This window comes from Danio rerio, chromosome 16 (assembly GCF_052040795.2).
Source record: "Danio rerio strain M-AB ecotype USA chromosome 16, GRCz13ab, whole genome shotgun sequence".
Taxonomy (NCBI): domain Eukaryota; kingdom Metazoa; phylum Chordata; class Actinopteri; order Cypriniformes; family Danionidae; genus Danio; species Danio rerio.
Window position 1 is genome coordinate 18,225,001 of NC_141036.1, and position 19,602 is coordinate 18,244,602.

A 19,602-nucleotide genomic window follows, 5' to 3' on the forward strand; every position below is an offset into this window, starting at 1 on the left:
AGGTAGGAGCTGCTTGGTGCTGGTGGATCACCACCTGTTTAACAACAAGATCAAATATAATTACATAGCACTAATATTAGAGAATAGTTCACTCAAACTGAACATTCTTTGATCCTTTACCCATGTGTAATTTTGGACCCTAAAAAAAAAAAAGTTTTATGTTTGGAAAACAAATATGGACTATTTTTAGTATCCCATGACTATTTTCATAAATGCAAAATAATTAAATAAATAGTATCACTTTATTTTAATGATATTTGTTGTACATTTTAATGACTACATTGAATGATTACATTGAGATTACATTGCAACTATACACATTAGATTAATAGGCTGTGTGCTTAAAATCTGCTGATATTGCTTCACCAACAGGCACTCTCCTGAATATAATAAAGTTAACAAGTACATGTCCACTTGCACAAAACCTAACCCCAACCTTAAAGTCATTTTATACTCTGATAAAAAAAATTGTTGGCATATACTGTAGCCGCAATGCAAAGTATAATCAACAAAATGTGATAAAAGGACCATTAAAATAAAGTGATGCCAAATCTAAAATTTAACAAACTCAAAAATCACAAAACAAGATATAGCTTAATGGTCCGTGTACGTTTTGTTCATTTGTTTTCCATTTTAAAACGGAATAAAGAAAACGGAGAAAACGGCCGTTTTTCTTTTGCTTACGAGAAAACGAAAAAACGAGACTATGGCTGGATTTCCGTTTTTTTGGTTTAGGGTAGGAAAACGAATAAACGACTTTAAAATTCATTTTACACATGTAGGCGGTGCTGAAACGCCCACTTTCACGTTCGCCCTCACAGGCTTTTATTTAATATTAGCCTATATATAAACTAAGTTTACATATTCTATCATTTGAAACACACACAGTTAGCAGGCGTTTGTTAGATGTTTGTCATTAAAATAAGGTCATAGTTCACTGCCAAGCTTCTTGCTGCTGTGCACCTGATGCTGAGCAAAGATAGCCATTTCCGAGCAGCACCTGGTTTACATGATTGTTTCATGGCTATTGTAGGCCTAAATAATACTCTATAAAATAATAATTTATTATTATTATTTTTATAATTATTATTATCATTATTAATATTATTATTTACTTAGTTATTACCTTAAATGATTTAACTTAAACTTTAAACTTCAAATTAACAAAATATGGCAAATAGGTGTTTATTAAATGGAGGTCAGGTGTTTATCTTAATTATAGTCATTAAATATTATGACATTATAATTCAGTGGTGTATTGGAGAGTATGCGCAGGCAACCCGTGAAAACGCTCTTTAAGATTTTAATGCAACACCAAAGTAGGTCTGACTTTATGTGATTATTTTGTTATTATATATATACATACATATATATACATATACATATATATATACACATATACATATATATACATATAAATATATATACATGTATATACATATATATATAATAAAATAAATAAATAAATAAATAAATTACAATAGGATCGGTGGATGTGCAATGAATAGTTTGACAACCCCTGGTTCAGACTATCAGACGAGCAATTTACAAATATATTAAATACAAAGGCTGGTTATTTTATGCAATGAGGGACAATATAGGCCTATTACAAATTAAAGAAAATTATTTGCATATTAAAACGAAAATATATAAGCTTTACAATAACAGATCCTACCTCGTAAGAAATGGCTTTAGATAATGTAAACAAGCATCAAGTTTTATTTGAGATTGTGTCCTCTAATTCATTAGTGTAGCCATAAAAGAGACTGTGCATCAGAAATACTGGGTGCCTTATTTATTGTCAAAATAATGTGCAAAAAAAATAAAAAAAATTACTTATCACCAACCTTATATGTAAAATAAGCAGGGCCCGCTGTAGCACTTTCTCAAGAAGAGCAATGTCAAACTATTAGCGCAATGCACATGCAGCGAGCTCATCTGTTGTTTATCGGAACTACTAGGCACTATTTTTTATCAGCTATAATGTGTTTAATTAGTTCATTTGAAATTTATTTCATTATTTCAGCAAAAATTGTTGAGTGAAAGAATGCGCTAGAAATATGCATTACGGTTCACTTTATTGTACAGGCTGTACCTATTACAACTTTTTTAGGTTCGGCTCTCGAATTAGTAAGGTTATGAGTAAATGTTATTTAAAATATTTCGCATAACCTGCCATGTAGCCTACAATAACAGCAAATTACAAAAAATAATAAGACAGGCCTACTTTGGCGTTGCAATAAAATAGTATTAATTATCAAATAAATAAGTTCAATATATAATAAAAATATGAAGAAATAAAATAAAAACAAATAGTAACCTTTGTTTTTATAGCAGGGCCTAATGCGTTCTTATTCTGGTTCTGCTAACAACTATTAAAAAGAAAGAAAAACTAAACAATAAAAACACTAGTAAGTGATTATAATAATAATAATAATTATTATTATTATTATTATTATTGTTGTTATTATTATTATTAGTAGTATTGTTGTTATTATTATTATTATAAAGCCCTTGCTCTGAAACAATCATACAAACCAGTTGCTGCTCGGAAATGGCTATCTTTGCTCAGCATCAGGTGCACAGCAGCAAGAAGCTTGGCAGTGAACTATGACCTTATTTTAATGACAAATGTCTAAGAATACTGCTAATTTACGTTTTTATTTATGTTATACATGCGCAATTAATGTAAGCCTGCAAACTGTGTGTGGTTCAAATAATAGAATATGTAAACTTAGTTTATATATAACTAAATAATAATAAATAAAAGCCAGCGTGCAAGGCTTTTATTTTGAGGGGGCGACATCACGAGCGCAGATTTGGTTGACCAATTAGAGGAAAGTGGGCGTTTCAGCACTGCCTACATGCGTAAAATGAATTTTAAAGTCGTTTATCCGTTTTCCTACCCTAAACCAAAAAACGAAAATCCAGCCAAAATCACGTTTTTTCGTTTTCTCGTGAGCAAAAGAAAAACGGAAAAACGGCCATTTTCTTTATTTCCTTTATTCCGTTTGAAAATGGAAAACAAATGAACAAAACGTACACGGACCCTTAATGTAGTTTATTCTGAAAAGACCCAATACATTTGGGATGACATTATATTCGTATACGGGTGTTTTTCAATTTTTGATCCATTTGAAATGTTGACTACTGTGTGTGTACGTGCATACCAAGAATATAAAAAAACATGAAAAAGTCCCACAGCACAAACACAAATAAAACATCAACAGCACAAAAGAATAAAACCACTGACATTTTTAAAATCACAAAAAACTGATAGCTAAAAATAATTACTTTTGTTCATAGACTTAATAAATGATAGATGATGGTTGACATGATATACCTTAGCATAGTTTTATTACTTATGATAAACATAAATAGTCCACATTAATATTTAAAGTTTCAATTATATTTACCGATTATAATTTTTCAGATTTGAATTCTGAATAAATACTGCCATTTTTATGATTTAAGTTTATAAGTTTATGAGGTCTAGAAATCCCACTTTTAAATATTCCCTCATACAGCTATGTTTTGCAAGATTGTGGGAATTGAGTTATTCAAAGAAAAAATATTTTGAGAGTAAATAAAACAAGCAATACAGTATTTAAATGGCTTTAATGTGCATTTAATCTCAGGACCTAAACCAAATTAACAAAAAAAAGAGTTTACAATATGAACTTAACTGACCCTCGAAGTTGTGGTCATTCTGGCTGTAAAAACCTCCTTGTTGCTCAAAATTGTTGTCTTCAAAGGGAATTGAAATTTCATATGTATCCTCATTCTTGGGAGCTAAAGAATAACGATTAGGATTAGTGAAAAGTAGAAGGCTTAATATTCTTCTGGGAAATTCACAGGTGCGAAGTTTTAGGTTTACAAATAAATTATGAATCAGTCCACATTAAGCATGTGCACTTACTCTGTAATTCTCGAGAGCTTGCGTGCTTTCTCGTTGCTGAATCCGCATCATTCATATTTCCAACAGTTCGGATTTAATCTGTTGAGAAAGAAGGCAAAAAGTGTATATTTTATATATATATATATATATATATATATATATATATATATATATATATATATATATATATATATATATAAAATATACACTTTTTTTTATATATTTATTTTCTTGTTGGCTTAGTCCCTTTACTAATCCGGGGTCGCCACAGCGGAATGAACCGCCAACTTATCCAGCACATTTTTATGCAGCGGATGCCCTTCCAGCTGCAACCCATCTCTGAGAAACATCAGCACACACATTCACACACACACTTATACACTATGGACAATTTAGCCTACCCAATTCACCTGTGCCGCATCTTTGGACTGTGGGGAAAACCAGAGAACCCGGAGGAAACCCATGCGAACGCAGGGAGAACATGCAAACTCCACACAGAAATCCCAACTGAGCCGAGGGTCGAACCAGCGACCTTCCTGTGTGTGTATACACACACACACACACACACACACACACACACACACACACACAGTTGAAGTAAGAATTATTAGGCCCCCTGAACATTGTTTTTTTTTTTTCTTTTTAAATATTTCCCAAATGATGTCTGATAATATTTTTTCTTGTGGAGAAAGTATTATTTGATTTATTTCAGCTACAATAAAAGCTGTTTTTAATTGTTTTAAATCCATCTTAAGGTCAAAAATTTTAGACCCCTTAAGCTACATTCTTTCAATAGTCTACAGAACAAACAATCATTATACAATACCTTGCCTAATTAAACTAGTTAAGCCTTTAAATGTCACTTTAAACTATAGAAGTGTCTTGAAAATATCTAGTAAAATATTATTTACTGTCATAATGGCAAAGATAAAAGAAATCAGTTATTAGAAATGAGTTAAGAAAACTTATGTTTGGAAATGTGTTGAACAAACAGAAATTGGGGAAAAATAATCAGCTGGGGTTAATAATTCTGACTTCACACACACACACACACACACACACACACGCACACACACACACGCACACACACACACGCATGCATACACACCCTGTGATGTTCAAACATCTTAAGCCACTTGTATCCCCCCCCCCCCAAAAAAAAAAGGTTTAAAGTAAGTTATTATTTGTATGTTTTCTGTTGCGTGTCAGTTTGAAATTTTTATTTACATTTATGAACAGTATTTTATCACACACACATACATATCATAACGGTTAAAAGTTACATGAAACACAACTAATCTAACGAACTGCCAGGTGATGTGGCATTCATGTTTTCTCATCCATAAACACCCACGTAAATGATTAAAACTGACAAACAGCTTTTAACATTACTATCTATCGTTCCTCCCCTTCAACCCGATTTCACCAAGTAGGACATGTTTCTGGTTTAACATTTAGAACATTCTAATCAAAATTAATGTATACGTTTACCGTTTATGTAAAGTTTAGGCTTATGGTTAGATTTATGCACTTCTACATGATTGTTATCCAATTATTCCCCTCTGATTTTGGCAATATACTTTACAGTTATGGTTGGGTTTATGAATTACATTTCGAACCAAAATGATGTTCAAGAATCAACATAGATGTTCCAGGATCGCATAGTATTTGGCAAAATCATGACGTGTTGTCCTTCCAGCACATTAATTCAAAACTAAAATATTTACTAGAAGACTTGAAGGGTTTCTACTGACTAAAAGGTTGTAAGAGCTTGTTCGGTTCATAAAATAAAATGCATTTGTAAGATTATTTATAATTAATGTGATGATGAACGCACAAAGCACCATGATTAACTGCATCAACATTAACGTTACTAGCAAACTGGCTAATGTTCCAACCAGTACAAACAGAATCTTCCCTCTAAACGCAATATTTCTGTCACGTGATGACACACAAAACACGTACAAACCAAACCGTTGCTCAATCTTCGACGTGCTTCGCAGGCAAGTGTAAGAAGCGCGTCTCCGTGCACTATATTCTGTCTGCGTGTTTGTTAAAGAACCTGCCAGCTAACAATAACAATAAAAACAGGTTCGGCAGCTGCGTTAAAACAGCGGGAAGAAAGACACTATGGAAATCTGCACGTTCAAAATAAAAGTCATAAACGCATATTTACGGCACCAGTTATATAAAAAGTAATAAACAAATATTGATGTACTATTTATATAACATAAATACTATACTTTTAAGAAATGTTCATAAGTTTAAGATGTGCAGCAGCAATGAACAGAATTTCAGCAAGGAAATATTAAGAAAAGCTCAAAAATAAATCTTATTTATATATATATATATATATATATATATATATATATATATATATATATATATATATATATATATATATATATATATATATATATATATATATATATATATATAAATCTTTTATACACACACACACACACACACACACACACACACACACACATATATATATATATATATATATATATATATATATATATATATATATATATATATATATATATATATATATATATATATATATATATATATATATATATATATATATATATATATATATTAGATTAACTAGGTAGACTATTGTAAAAATATATACCGGTTTCTTAAAGGGGCTAATAATTTTGACCTGAAAATGGTTTTAAAAAAATAAATAACAAACTCCTTTTATTCTAGATGAAATAAAACAAATAAACATACTGTTAAAATGTCCTTGCTCTGGTTAAACATCATTTGGGAAATATTAAAATAAGAAAAAATGTATTAATTCTTGATTTCAACTGTATATATATATATATATATATATATATATATATATATATATATATATATATATATATATATATATATATATATATATATATATATATATATATATATATATATATATATATACAGCAGCTCTGTATGGTTCACAAATCTGATTGGCTGATAGTCGTGCGATATTCTGCAATATTAGAACTCCTACAGCCTCTTTACCCTTTGTGTATTACTCTGCCCAGATACAGCCACCAAAAAGCAGACATTACAGATCTAAATTTTAAAAGATGCACACTCAAATGTTTAACTGTCAGCTTATGATTTGAATCTGGAAGAAAGTAGTTCCTCATACAAAAGGGATTTTGAGACTCTCCATGTTTGATTTTGTTTTTATATACACAATTATGCCATCAAACTGTTTTATAAAAGCAATATCACACTCGTAGCAGTGTACTAAGCCTCCCACCAGTGCCGAAATACAATATATATATAAATAGAAACATATATACAATATATATATAAATAGAAAATAAGGTTAACTCAAATGATTACATTTATTGAATTAATAAAAAATAAATTTGTTAGACAAATTTTGTGGGAACAAAAACTTATTTTATTGTAAAAGCAGAATTTATTAATAACCATACTATCTTTCATTGAAAATTGCATAAAAAAGGCCCAGAAACATTTTCATGTTTGGGATGTTTAATTGAATAATGTAACGTTATATATAATTTATCATATATCTTCTCTCACATTTGATTAAAAAAAAATGGTCATAATTGTGTTCTTCTCACTAAAGAAAATAAACGTTTTAAATAAATGCACATAAAACTTGGAGACAAACTCTGGATGACAGAGTTGAAGCATTTGGCTAGCAAAGGAAAATTATAATTTATAGAAATATATAAATACATATAGTTATAATAACAAATTATTCATATTCCAAAATTTAAATAAAACCAAAACAAAAACAATGCATCTGTCATACTACATATGACAGTTTATGACTACGTATACAAACTGCACAGAAAGGCTAGCTGGGACTCAAACGAGTGACATTTTTGCTGCGAGGCATCTGTGCTAACTTTCAATTCATCCTGATTGCCTAATATAAGATTTTTCCTAATTACATGGCACTTATTTTTCTGAAATTCAGTAACACCTTATTTACTGTATATCATCAGCAATTATTTTACTAACAGATACTGACATTACAGGAAAAAATACAATGAGACAGCCCTTCAGCTTTCAAAATAAGGACTTGGCTGTAGATGGATGTCTCATTAAAGCCTGGAATGAAAGATTATTCTGTTTTTTGTTTTTGTGGTGGTTGTTTTTATTTTTTACATACAACGTTGTTCACTCCAATATATGTGGTGTTTAATATGTGATGGATGTAAATGGTCATATTAAAATATAAAACATTAAGAAGATGTCTTTGGGGGAAACCAAAGAACCCAGAGGAAACCCATGCAATAACCTGCAATGTTTACAAAGAAATGGCAATTGGCCCAGCCAGGACTCGAACCAGCAACCTTCTTGCAGAGAGGCAACAGATATAACTTCTCATAAATATATATATATATATATATACATATATATATATATATATATATATATATATATATATATATATATATATATATATATATATATATATATATATATATATAGATTATGTTTTATTTAATACTAAAAAGTTTACAAATGAAGTGAAGTCTACAAATACAAATTTTACTAAAGAAGTAGGTATCTAAGAAGAACCTCAAACAAACACATCACAACATAGAGAAAATGGCAGTCGTGTTGACAGATAAACTTGAATTTTCCAGCAAAAACTGGCCAAAGAAAAAAAAGATTTAAAAAATCTTAGGACATACATAAAACAAAACATAAAATGTATGTTTTGAACATCCAAACAAATCCCAAAATTGGCCAAATTTTGTCAACTTAATCCGTTTAATCCGTTTTGTTCTTTTACCAACAGAATCAAATTCTAAACCTGCAGAAACACACTCATCATCTGACGTCATCCAAAAGTAAACAAATTTAAATTTATGTAAAATTATTACAATAAACAAATTATATATATATATATATATATATATATATATATATATATATATATATATATATATATATATATATATATATATATATATATATATATATATATATATATATATATATATATATATATATATATATATATATATGCATACATAAATATATTAAATAAACACATACAAATGCAATTTTAAGGTGGATCTATTTCATTACAATGTTTTAGTTTTCATTTGCACATATTTGTACTATTTAAAGCACAGATGTTTGAAAAAGTTAACCAAAGTTTTTTTACAATGTGTTTGTGTGGGTTTCCTCTGGGTGCTTTAGTTTCCCCCACAGTCCAAAAACATGGGGTAAAGGTGAATTGGGTACACAAAGTTGGTCCTAGTGTGTGAATGTGAGAGTGTAATTGTTTCCTAGAACTGGGTTGTAGTTGGAAGGGCATCCGCTTGTTGGCGGATAGTTTGTGATTCATTCTGTTGTGGTGACCCCTGATAAATAAGGGACTTAGTCAAAGGAAAATGAATGAATGAATGAAAACTTTGATTTATAAGCTTTAAAATAAAAAACACATAAAGAACAGTCAGAATTCAATAGATGAAAATTTTAGTACAGATGCTTCTTTTGATGATTTTTATACTAATGCTTTTTTCCCCCCTAGTTTTGGTAAAAAAAAAAAAAAAAAAAAGAAAGAAATCACCAGAATCTAGCCTTAAAGAAGAGTTAGTAAGAAAAAAATTACAGTCTTAAGAGGGTTCAGCAATTTTTGAATACTACAAAAAGCAAATGGAATGTAATGGTAGATAATATCTTCCTAGATTGTAACCTTTAGATAGTATCATTCATTCATTTTCTTTTTGGCTTAGTCCCTTTATTGATCTGGGGTCGCTACAGCGGAATAAACCACCAACTTATCCAGCACATGTTTTACAAAGCGGATGACCTTCCAGCCGCAACTAAACACTGGCAAACACCCACACACTCTTGCACACACTAACATACACTTCAGCCACTTTAGCTTATTCAATTTCCCTATAGCACATGTTTTTGGACTGGGGGAAACCAATGCACCCGGAGGAAACCCAGGCAAACATGGAAGAACATGCAAACTTCACAAATGTCAACTTACCCAGCTGGGGCTTGAACCAGTAACCTTCTTGCTGTGTGGCAATTGTGCAACCCAATGCACCACAGTTCTGCGAAAGTATTATAGATTGAGAAAACATTAGCAGTGTACAAAATTGGTCATCATCTTCTGGCGGAAGGGAATTTGTATTGTACTGGCAATGATACAGATATGAATCATTTAGAGTCGCATTTAGCTTCATTTATATAGGCTTTGAATAAACTGGCTGAAACCAATGATTTAGTAGATGTGTGGAGAAACTTGAATCATAATTGGACAATATAAAGGTTTCGCTGAATGTTGAAAACAATATATTTGTGACGAGCTTTTAATAATGGATGGTTTATACCCACACAAGAGGACATTTTTCCAAATTTGATTATTTCACCTTTGCTTGCAGAGGGAGAGTACTCTCATCAAGCATTTATTTCAGAATGGCTGGTTTTCTGTTCTGTAAAAGGAAAAGGGGTGTATAAGTTAAATAGAAGTAGCTAAGTAAGGAAGTTGAAACACCATGTGCTGCTCATTTTGAAGCTGGAGATGATTGCAAACCTTTGTGGGAAACCATGTAGAAGCCACTATTGAAGATAAGTAATGGGACTTGGAAAATGGAGGATACTACATGGTATTGTTCCCATTAACGCTTTTTCAGCATTATTAATTCCCTAGTAGACAGTAATTGTCCATTTTGTAATCAAACCATTTTTAATTGTTTTGTACATAGTGAAAGGCTTATTAAGGTTTTTATATAGGTTTATTTCTGATGCTTTATGTTTGCAGATTTTAAGATTACTTTTTTTTAAAGATTTTTCAAATAAGATTCCCTCTCACACACACATAAACAGAATTGTGTTGTGGACATTTATTTATAATTATAATTAAACTCTGATGGAAATAAAAACCCAGTCCAGGAGACTCATTTCGAGCAGAATTCTTTACGTGTTGATTGTTCTGCAATATATATATATATATATTGGAAATTTTGGATCATGCTCCGGAACTTGCTCGTTGCTCAAAAACACATAGTAAACTATCTGCCTCTCCCGTTTTTGAGATAAAAGTCCCAAATACATAGTAAGTTTAATATAAACTTAGATACACTTAAAAATAATTAAGAGAAAAAAAATTATCATTGTTGTCTCACTAGTGACATGTTGTGGCTTTCAAATCAAATGTTAACCAAATGTTTCAAATGTTAACCACAAAGTTAGTTTAACTGTAAGTATTACTTTTATTTTTGTATAGTGTTGTACAATATCAGAGTCTCACAAGGTTTATGAATTGTTTTTGATGGCTTATGAATGTATTTTTCTTTCTGTAGAAAAACTTTATTTCTTTGTATCCGCTTAGATTTAAATAACACATGAATTATGAATTTACTGAGACACATCATTTCCTTTTAAAGGAAGCTGTTTTTTTTTCTTGCAACTGATGACTAATACAACCGTACTTGTTTAATGTTTTGTTATTGCGAAATGTATTATGCATCAGATCAGTAGTACGTAGTAATGACATCATTGTACGTAGTTTGTAATGACATTTCCCCCTTTGTGTATAAGATAACATGTTAAGATGTTCATTCCTTGTTTGAAAGAAGCAGCCATAGAAGCTTGAAGCCAACTCAACTTTGGTGTACAGAGGTAGTTGTGTACTCCTCTTTTTTTCTTTGTTTTTGTTTCATTTGCTCTTGTTGTGTTTTTCAATTATATAAATATTACATGTAGATACAAACTGGTGTATATCTCAAATAAAATGTAAAATTAAAATTTATAATTAAATGTGAAAAAACATAGATAAAGTGAGAATTTTTACTTAATATCTGCCTGAATATGTGTGTGTGTGTGTGTGTATATATATATATATATATATATATATATATATATATATATATATATATATATATATATATATATATATATATATATATGCATTTCTGCCTGAATATATATGAATATATCAGTATACTAAAAGATGTACTAATAAATAAAATGTCTATTAATAACTTTTTTTTACAGAAGGGATATTTCTAATAAGTTTCTTCTAACCATGTCACATATCCAAGGACCACATGTGAAGAAATTACTGCCATGTATTTTATTAATGTTGGTGAGTCATAGAAAACTATAACGTGTCATTCTACATTAACACGTTTCACAAATTTCTGTGTATGTTGTGTAATGAGCTATTATAATCACAAAGCAGTATCAGAGATATTTGTCAGATGTTTTAAGGTTAAGTTATTTTGAAGGTCAGCCAGGTGTTGACGTCATTCAGTTAAGCAATACTAAACCAAAAGTTCAGTTTCCTGAATTGTTCAACTGTTTTCATAGACTGTGGGTGTTTCAATGGGGCAGCGGAGAGTGCTCCAAAAAAGTGAGTGTTTAAAAAGTGAATACTGGACTGAGGGGCTTTGTTGTCACAAATGTCCTGAAGGTATGATGTCTAAATTATTCATTTTTTCAGTTTTCAGAGATGTAGACAAATAAAAAATTTCTCTTTATGTCATGTGATTTTTAGGGTATAAGCTAACAAAGAGATGCTATAGCGGAATGTCAACTCAATGTGCAAAATGTTCAGAAGGGACATACCAAGACAAAATGAACTATTTCCCAAACTGCTTCAGATGCCAGGAATGTACTAAGAGAAGTCAGTGTATTTTAGTTTTCTCTCTCTCTCTCTCTCTCTTTCAAAACTTTGGTAATTTATTAACTTCTAAATTAAGTAATAAAAGCACATCTATACTTAGATTTTTGTTTCTTCTCCGACAGGTCATGCAGTGATGATTTCGCCGTGTACGTACCAAAGTAACACTGTTTGTGGATGTCAATCAGGATACCGCAAAAAAATGTTTGACAGTATTTCATGGGCTTGTGAGCCCTTTAAAAAGAGTGATTACGTATAACTTAAAACAAGAGGAGAGAAATATCATCCAGGCTTCGTGAGACGGAAGTAAACAAGTCTATCTCCATCCATGGTTCGGGCCTTAATAAAAAAAAAGTTTGGGCACCCTCTCTTTTTTGTGGATTTTGAAACCTGTAGTCACTTAACACTAATTGTTTACAACACAAAATTGATTTAAGTGACTCGGTAAACAATAACAATCCTAACACAGGTGCAACAAATCATGAAAAATTATATTTAAAACAGCTGATTGCTAGTTGTTTGAACCAGAATGTAGCAAAATAAGAACCTCAAAAGAACTTCCCAATGACCCAAAACTAGAATAATTCTTCAACATGAATGTTGAACAGAAGGATACAAAAAGGTATATACAAAAGTTTGAAGTCTCTATATCCATAATCGGAAATCTAGCAACAAAATGGAAGGCCACAGGAACAGTTCTTGTAAAGGGAAGATGTGGTAGGCCAAGAAAAATATATAAAAAGGCAAAGGTGAAGAATGGTTAGAATGATCACATACAAACCACAGACCACATTCAAAGTGCTCATCTTGCTGCTGATAATGTCATTGTACATCACTTCAACGTCCAGCACACTCTTCACAAAAAAAACAGTTCAATGGAAGGTGATGCAAAAAAAGCCTTTTCTGCCTTCTACAAACAAGAAGAATCATTTGGGGTGTGCAAAGACTCATCTAGACAAGCCTGAATCATTTTGGAAAAAATATACTGTGGACAGATGCCACTACTATAGAAGCTTTGCATGGCTAAAAAGAACACCGCATTCCAGGGGATGAACATGCTCTACTGTAAAATATGACGGAGGGTCCGTCATGCAGTGGGAATGTGTGGCAAGCACAGTTACAGGAAACCTTGTAAGAGTTTAAAGTCACATGGATTCCACCCTGTATTAGCAGATTCTTAAGAACAATGTTCAAGAGGCTGAAGTTACGCCAGGGTTGGATGTTTCAGCAGGACAATGACCCAAAGCACAGTTCCAGATTTACTGAGGAATTCATGCTCAGACACGACACAATAAATGACCATCCCAGTCCTTAGAATTGAACATCATCAAAAATAGATTGATTTGAAAAGGGCTGTTCATGCTCAGCACACACCAAACCTCAATGAACTGGAGAATTTTCAGCAAACAATCAGGGACTTATCCTTGGCTATAATAAGTGCCTACAGCTTTTTATTATTATTACAGCTTAGGCAGTTATTACAGCAAAAGATGGCTGTACAAAAGGTTGATGTCATTATTATGTTGAGGTGCCCAAATTTTTGCACCTGTCTGTCTTTGTTAAATGTAAAATGTTGCTTTCTTTCTGGGGTATGAAATATATCCAAATGAAATTGCTGATTTGAAAGGCTAGCAGGCTATGGCTTGCAATTATGAAAATGATCATGGGTAATCAACTTTTGCATAAAACTGTACTTCTGTATAGTTTATGGCAGCTACTGTTTGTCAACTGCATGAACTTGGACTTTCTTCATGCTGTAATCAGGTTTTGTTGTCTGGTTGATAATTTATACTTTTTATTAAATGTGGAATAGTAAATATAATTTTCTGTATAACTCTAAAAATGTCCATGTAAAGTTAAGTATACATTTGCTGTGAAAAAAAGATGTTTTATAAAGAACACATAAGAATAACTTTTGTATTGTTATTAATATTTCATATTTAAAATGTACTAGCCTAAAGCAATTTTAAGTTAACATTACTTTGTGAAAAAGAACATTTTATTATAATAATGTATTATTTAACTATTTCAAAAGTAATTTTGAGAAGAAAAAAAGACATTTTTATCTCATTTAATTAGAACACAAGGACATCTTTATAAAAAATTAACATTGTATAACATTTGAACAAAAATGTGCTATAAACAGTACTAAAGAACTGTCAGAAGTCATCTGTCTAGTTTTGGTTCACCTGTGTTTGATCCCAGTTTCTTAGGTTGCCTTAAAGTATTTCTTTCTAAATTAATACAAAATAATTTTAAAGAATGTTGGAAACCATTAGTCATTGACTTCCACAGTATTTTTGTCTTTTAGTGTCTTTTTGCAGTGAAAATTGTTGTGATTTTTATTTAGAGCATAAGAATCCATATGTGTAAAAACAGAAACTACAACCTAAATTTTAGCTACACGAAACTGTATATTTTTATATTTTAATTACATGAAAACATCTGCACCAGTCACTTTATGTAACATTGGACTGCTAGTAAGTTACATCATACTACCGCCTTATATATTATGACACTGTCACTTTATCATAATTATCATGTTTACATGAATTTTTTAATATAATAAGATTAAATAAATAAATAGCATCTGGATGTTCATTCTGATGGTTTTATCCTAAAATAACATTTTTCATATTTTAACATAACATCATGAATTATACCACTAAATATACCTAATACATTTTTCCAAAACTTTTTGATATACTCACAATTCTAAAAAAGTGAGAGAGATTCAGTTTGGTAATCACAGAAGGAACAATTTACATCCAAATCTTCAGAAATAAGCCTTTGTTAAAAAAAAAAAAAAAAAAAAAAAAAACTTTGTAGGATATCAGTTATGAATTATTTTATAAGACACTTTACAAACTTTATTGTATATTAGGAATTTTTAGAGTAAAGTCTCTTTGCAAATTAATATTAACTATAAGTCTGTTCCAATAATAGACAGCATTAGGACAAAAGATTATCTCACACTAAAATAGAGAGCGAATATTTTTGTTATTTGGCTTTGTGGTAAATAGTATTTTACCAAGAGCTGTTTTTAGCACGTTTAGATGTGGCACAACCTGGGGAGACTGATTGATTGTACAATACAATTTTTTTGTGCCAAATTATATAATTATGTGGGGAAAAGTTGTAGCCTACTTGTAGACTATAACAGACATTGTTTATGAAACGAAGACAATTTGGAATGAATTTTCTCAGGATTTATGCAAGAGTAAAACATTTAAAAGAAAAAAATCCACGAAAAGGCAGGGTTTCTAAGGTGCTGATTAATCCTATTTAAATTGAATGTATAATTAAAATTAGCAAAACTGATGAAACTAAGACCGCAATTTTTATAATTATTCAAAACTAGATTTTCTTATAGTATCATGAGTAAATAGATTGTGTCATGTGACATTACCTGCGTGACGTAGAGTCCAGTTTAAAGCGCAGGTAGAAGAACCCGGAAAAAAACACAAACGACTAAATCATATTTACAGCCTGCTAAACGTCTTTCTCGACAGTTTTGCGTCTAATATAATTCTCTGATTAAAGGTAAGTAAAATTATCTTATAGCCAACCTCGGTTTCTGTATGAATATGCATAATGACATTAATATGCATAACAGGCACAGACGTTTAACCCTTCAGAGGGTGAACATTTCTAGAAGTCAAAGTGTTGTTAAAGGCACATTGATCATTCTAAAAATTAGAAGAAAGAAAACTAAAAATCGTTTAATAAATCATGCAGTTATTAGTTTGCGCCATTAAATAGGCTGCTTTCACTTTTCTTTTTCCTCCTTCACATGTCCGAAGGACAGTCACCATGCCCAGTACTGACCGCGCTGGATTGACCCACTGCAAGTTTGTTCTCATATTTGCCGTCGTTACGGATCTTTTCGGAGTCTCTACCCTCCTCATCGGCATCTTCGTCCCACTTGAAATCGCGGGTCGTGACTTCGGTGATCTATTGGTGTACTCTGGAGCTGTGCTAGTGTTGATGTCTATGGGGGCTTGGATCATGTGGTACAGTGGGAATATTGATGGTTTGTTATCAGGAAAGGAATTAAGACATAAACACGACGCCGTGGACCTGCTCGCTCGCACGCTCAGCCGCCGCATACGGAAACCCCACCGAGGCCACAGCACGTCTTGACCTTCGACCTAAGCACTTTGGCCATATACATATCAGATATATATTTGAACTCTGATAATTGACAATGTGGTGTGTGCAAACGAAACACATGTTGTAGCCTACTTGTACTGTGAAATAAGCTAGGCTATAACTGAGAGTTGCACATGTGTTATGAGCAATTTTTACTTTATTTCTTTTTGTAGTAATCATGTTTGTTGACAAATAAAATTCAAGCACTGGCAATGTTTTTGGTCTTTAAATTTGCACATGCTACTTCAGTGCTTTATTTTAACAACACTGAAACATTTTACAATACCAATTGAACAGTTTCTGATTATATTGAAGGTGTATCAACAAAGTGAAACACATTTTCCAGGTAATAAAGCTGTGACTGTCTCTCACTTAAATAGATTGAGACTTGTGTTCATGGCTCATTCAAAAAATATTTCAAAAGATGTCCATACAGAATTCTTAATAAATTTCACAAACAAGACACCACCAACCAATAATGATTAAATAAATAAAAAGTTCACTATAACACCAAGCACTTAAAAATTATACACAACAGAAATCAAGTACAGTTATTACTTGCAGGTAGGCTGTAAAACAAGCAAACAAGTATCTCTGAAAATACTGCATGTCATGACATGCCGTGCATCAATTCAAATTCAACATTATTGAAACACAATAAAAAGTATCATTTGTTGATGGGCATTACAGTAACAACCTCACTTTGTTTCAACTTAAAGATTGTGTATTGAAAAACACTGGCCAGATATAGGAAAAAGAAATTGTACAAGGCACATTTAGAGAATATCTGGGCATTATGGGACTACAAAAAAAAGAAAAGTCAATTTCATATAAAGTCAGTTTACCACAAACAATTTACCAAAGGTATACAATCAATGTTGTGGATAAAAAAATCCTAAAAACATCTGCGCCTTAATGCCTTAAATTATCTGTAGTATTTCTCCCCTTTGGGCGTATTGATACATGGCGCTTATTAGACAAGTGATAAACTGTAATACACTGTAATATATATAGCATGCTTGACTGTATTTCAAAAGAACTCCAAAAGCTGAAGCACTTTAAAGGGCAGGGCTTGGAACGCAAAGGATGGGGCTCTGCCAAATAATCATGTGACTTCTTTCTGATCTCTGTAGGACATACTCACTGGCCCCATCACTTCCATCATCTCCTAAAAAAGGACACAAATATGTAAGTCGAATATAATTTTCAAAAATATTCAAAATTAAATACATATATATAGCTTCTCGACATTATTGTGTCAAGAAAAAATTCTAACCAATTCGGAAGTTGATATATCCTTCCCCTCCACTGAGAATAAGCTGAGAGGAAGTGGCAGCACCATCTGCTGAATTGGAAGCACTATAGCAGCCTACAGTGATTGCAAAATGTGAGAAATAAAATAAATAAAAGATTCCAGATTCTTTCCAATACTGTAAAGAATATGTATTTCAAACCTGGAGCAGAAATAATGAATTTGACAGCTTGTCGATGGCCATGGTAACAGAGCTGTGCAGAAGCAAGAGAGCAGTATGGTATAGAACAGGACTCTGAAGCTGGAAAAACAACAACAGTATACATTTTACAAATATAAAACCACTCAATAAAAGTTTGTTTCAGTGAGAACAAAACACTTACTAAGGGACAGGGGAATTGAGAAAATTGCACCACTTCCTGTGCCCACCCACAGCCTGCCACTGACCACAGACATGGCTGTGATCTGAAGCGGGGAGAGAGACAGGAATGCAGATCCTATAAAAAGGAAAAAGCCGGGCAGTAAAAAGAAATGAATTAAATTTTTTATATATATATATATATATATATATATATATATATATATATATATATATATATATATATATATATATATAAAATAAAGCATCACTAAAATCTGAGACCACTTGAAAATATTGTTTCACTAGATTTAAGGTGAATAGATTTGCTTTTTTTAGACATGTTTATAAATTTTAGATAACACACAAGATAATATTATAATATTTCAGCAGAGAACGTTTTAACAGTTTAGTACACCTAAAACTGAAACTCCTTTCAAAATTTATTCACCCTTAACCTTTCACTTGTTCCAAACCAGGGGCGCGTTTCAGAAAACCATCGTTGGCCAACTATGGTTGCAAGTTCCATCTTTACAAACATAGTTTGTTGATTTGGTGTTTCCCTAATCCATCATTCCAAGGAACATTTGAAACTGCATCACAAACTTGCATGCTTGCAACTACAGCTCTGGAGCTGTAGTTAAAAACAAAGTTGCTGGCTGTGTTCTATTTCCAGTTAACCCCCCTATGCCCTATTAATTTAGAACATTCTAACATTTAAACTTGGAATTACAAAAAAAAAGCATTAAAGTCATCACTCTAATGTGCAATTTGCTTTCAAAGTATTTTTATAATTCAGTTTTAGCAATCTTCATGTTTACAATTGCACTCCCTTCGCATTGCACTTAAAAAAACTGAATGTCATTTTAAACACAGCCGTGGCTCATGACAAAAGCTATAGGTGACCTATTATTTAAAAGCAGAATTTGTTACATTTACAAAGCCTGTGAAAACAAAAACAATAGCATACGTTAATGCTTTTAATTTATAGTAGGTTATTTATAAAGTATCTGTACTCAAGAGTATATACAAGAATCAGAGAGTGAAATTCAATACCTTTTAAGATCTTTTTAAAGACTCTTTCCCTACATTATAAGACTCTAAAACCACTTTTCAACCTTAAACAATGAAAAGATTTTGTCTTTTAGTACATTTACTAAATATTAATGTAAGAAACTAATTCAAAATTAAAACATCATGCATATACTGAATAAAAATCTATTACATCTAGCTAATTCAGCAGGCTGGCACCTACAGAACTGCAGAAATAATGATGTTGCCTTGGTTACTGCAGTAAACAA

General features: G+C 31.4%; 3 protein-coding genes and 1 long non-coding RNA gene across 19 annotated transcripts in view; 2 read left to right on the forward strand and 2 right to left on the reverse strand.

The window, feature by feature from the left end:
* The window catches only part of ccdc106a (coiled-coil domain containing 106a), a 16,272-nt gene extending 10,270 nt beyond the window's left edge, over nucleotides 1-6,002 (reverse strand). For 2 of the 8 annotated variants that reach the window (XR_015510431.1, XM_087285691.1), the window contains exons 1-5: nucleotides 5,864-5,991; nucleotides 4,309-4,434; nucleotides 3,920-3,997; nucleotides 3,691-3,792; nucleotides 1-34 (exon numbers count right to left, since the gene is read on the reverse strand). The exon at nucleotides 1-34 is cut by the window's left edge and continues 152 nt beyond it. Coding sequence is in view for 4 of the 8 variants with exons in the window: in XM_087285691.1 (XP_087141817.1) it covers nucleotides 1-34; nucleotides 3,691-3,792; nucleotides 3,920-3,974 (191 nt within the window). In the remaining 4 variants the exon portion in view is untranslated. 8 annotated transcript variants of the gene reach the window in all.
* Nucleotides 6,003-11,911: 5,909 nt separating this feature from the next.
* Nucleotides 11,912-12,546, forward strand: LOC100536983 (uncharacterized). The gene is made up of 3 exons (XR_015511248.1): nucleotides 11,912-12,002; nucleotides 12,227-12,269; nucleotides 12,414-12,546. It is a non-coding gene; the product is annotated as an uncharacterized LOC100536983 (long non-coding RNA).
* A 3,456-nt stretch (nucleotides 12,547-16,002) lies between these two features.
* Nucleotides 16,003-16,904, forward strand: tmem238b (transmembrane protein 238b). Of its 2 annotated transcripts, none has more exon segments than NM_001447098.1 (2): nucleotides 16,003-16,082; nucleotides 16,343-16,904. In NM_001447098.1, a coding segment is annotated over 1 exon segment (330 nt). In that variant the 5' UTR covers nucleotides 16,003-16,082; nucleotides 16,343-16,352; the 3' UTR covers nucleotides 16,683-16,904.
* Nucleotides 16,831-19,602, reverse strand: part of si:dkey-17m8.1 — a 29,121-nt gene continuing 26,349 nt past the window's right edge. For all 8 annotated transcript variants that reach the window (XR_015511205.1, XR_015511204.1, XR_015511203.1 and 5 more), the window contains 4 exons: nucleotides 18,327-18,440; nucleotides 18,146-18,244; nucleotides 17,968-18,060; nucleotides 16,831-17,859 (listed from right to left, as the gene is read on the reverse strand). Coding sequence is in view for 5 of the 8 variants with exons in the window: in XM_087286843.1 (XP_087142969.1) it covers nucleotides 17,750-17,859; nucleotides 17,968-18,060; nucleotides 18,146-18,244; nucleotides 18,327-18,440 (416 nt within the window). In the remaining 3 variants the exon portion in view is untranslated. The remainder of the gene's footprint in view (nucleotides 17,860-17,967; nucleotides 18,061-18,145; nucleotides 18,245-18,326; nucleotides 18,441-19,602) is intronic.

Bases quoted from the DNA above. Each gene is read 5' to 3' on its own strand.
- tmem238b (XM_087286316.1), top strand. From the start codon at position 16,353: ATGCCCAGTACTGACCGCGCTGGATTGACCCACTGCAAGTTTGTTCTC.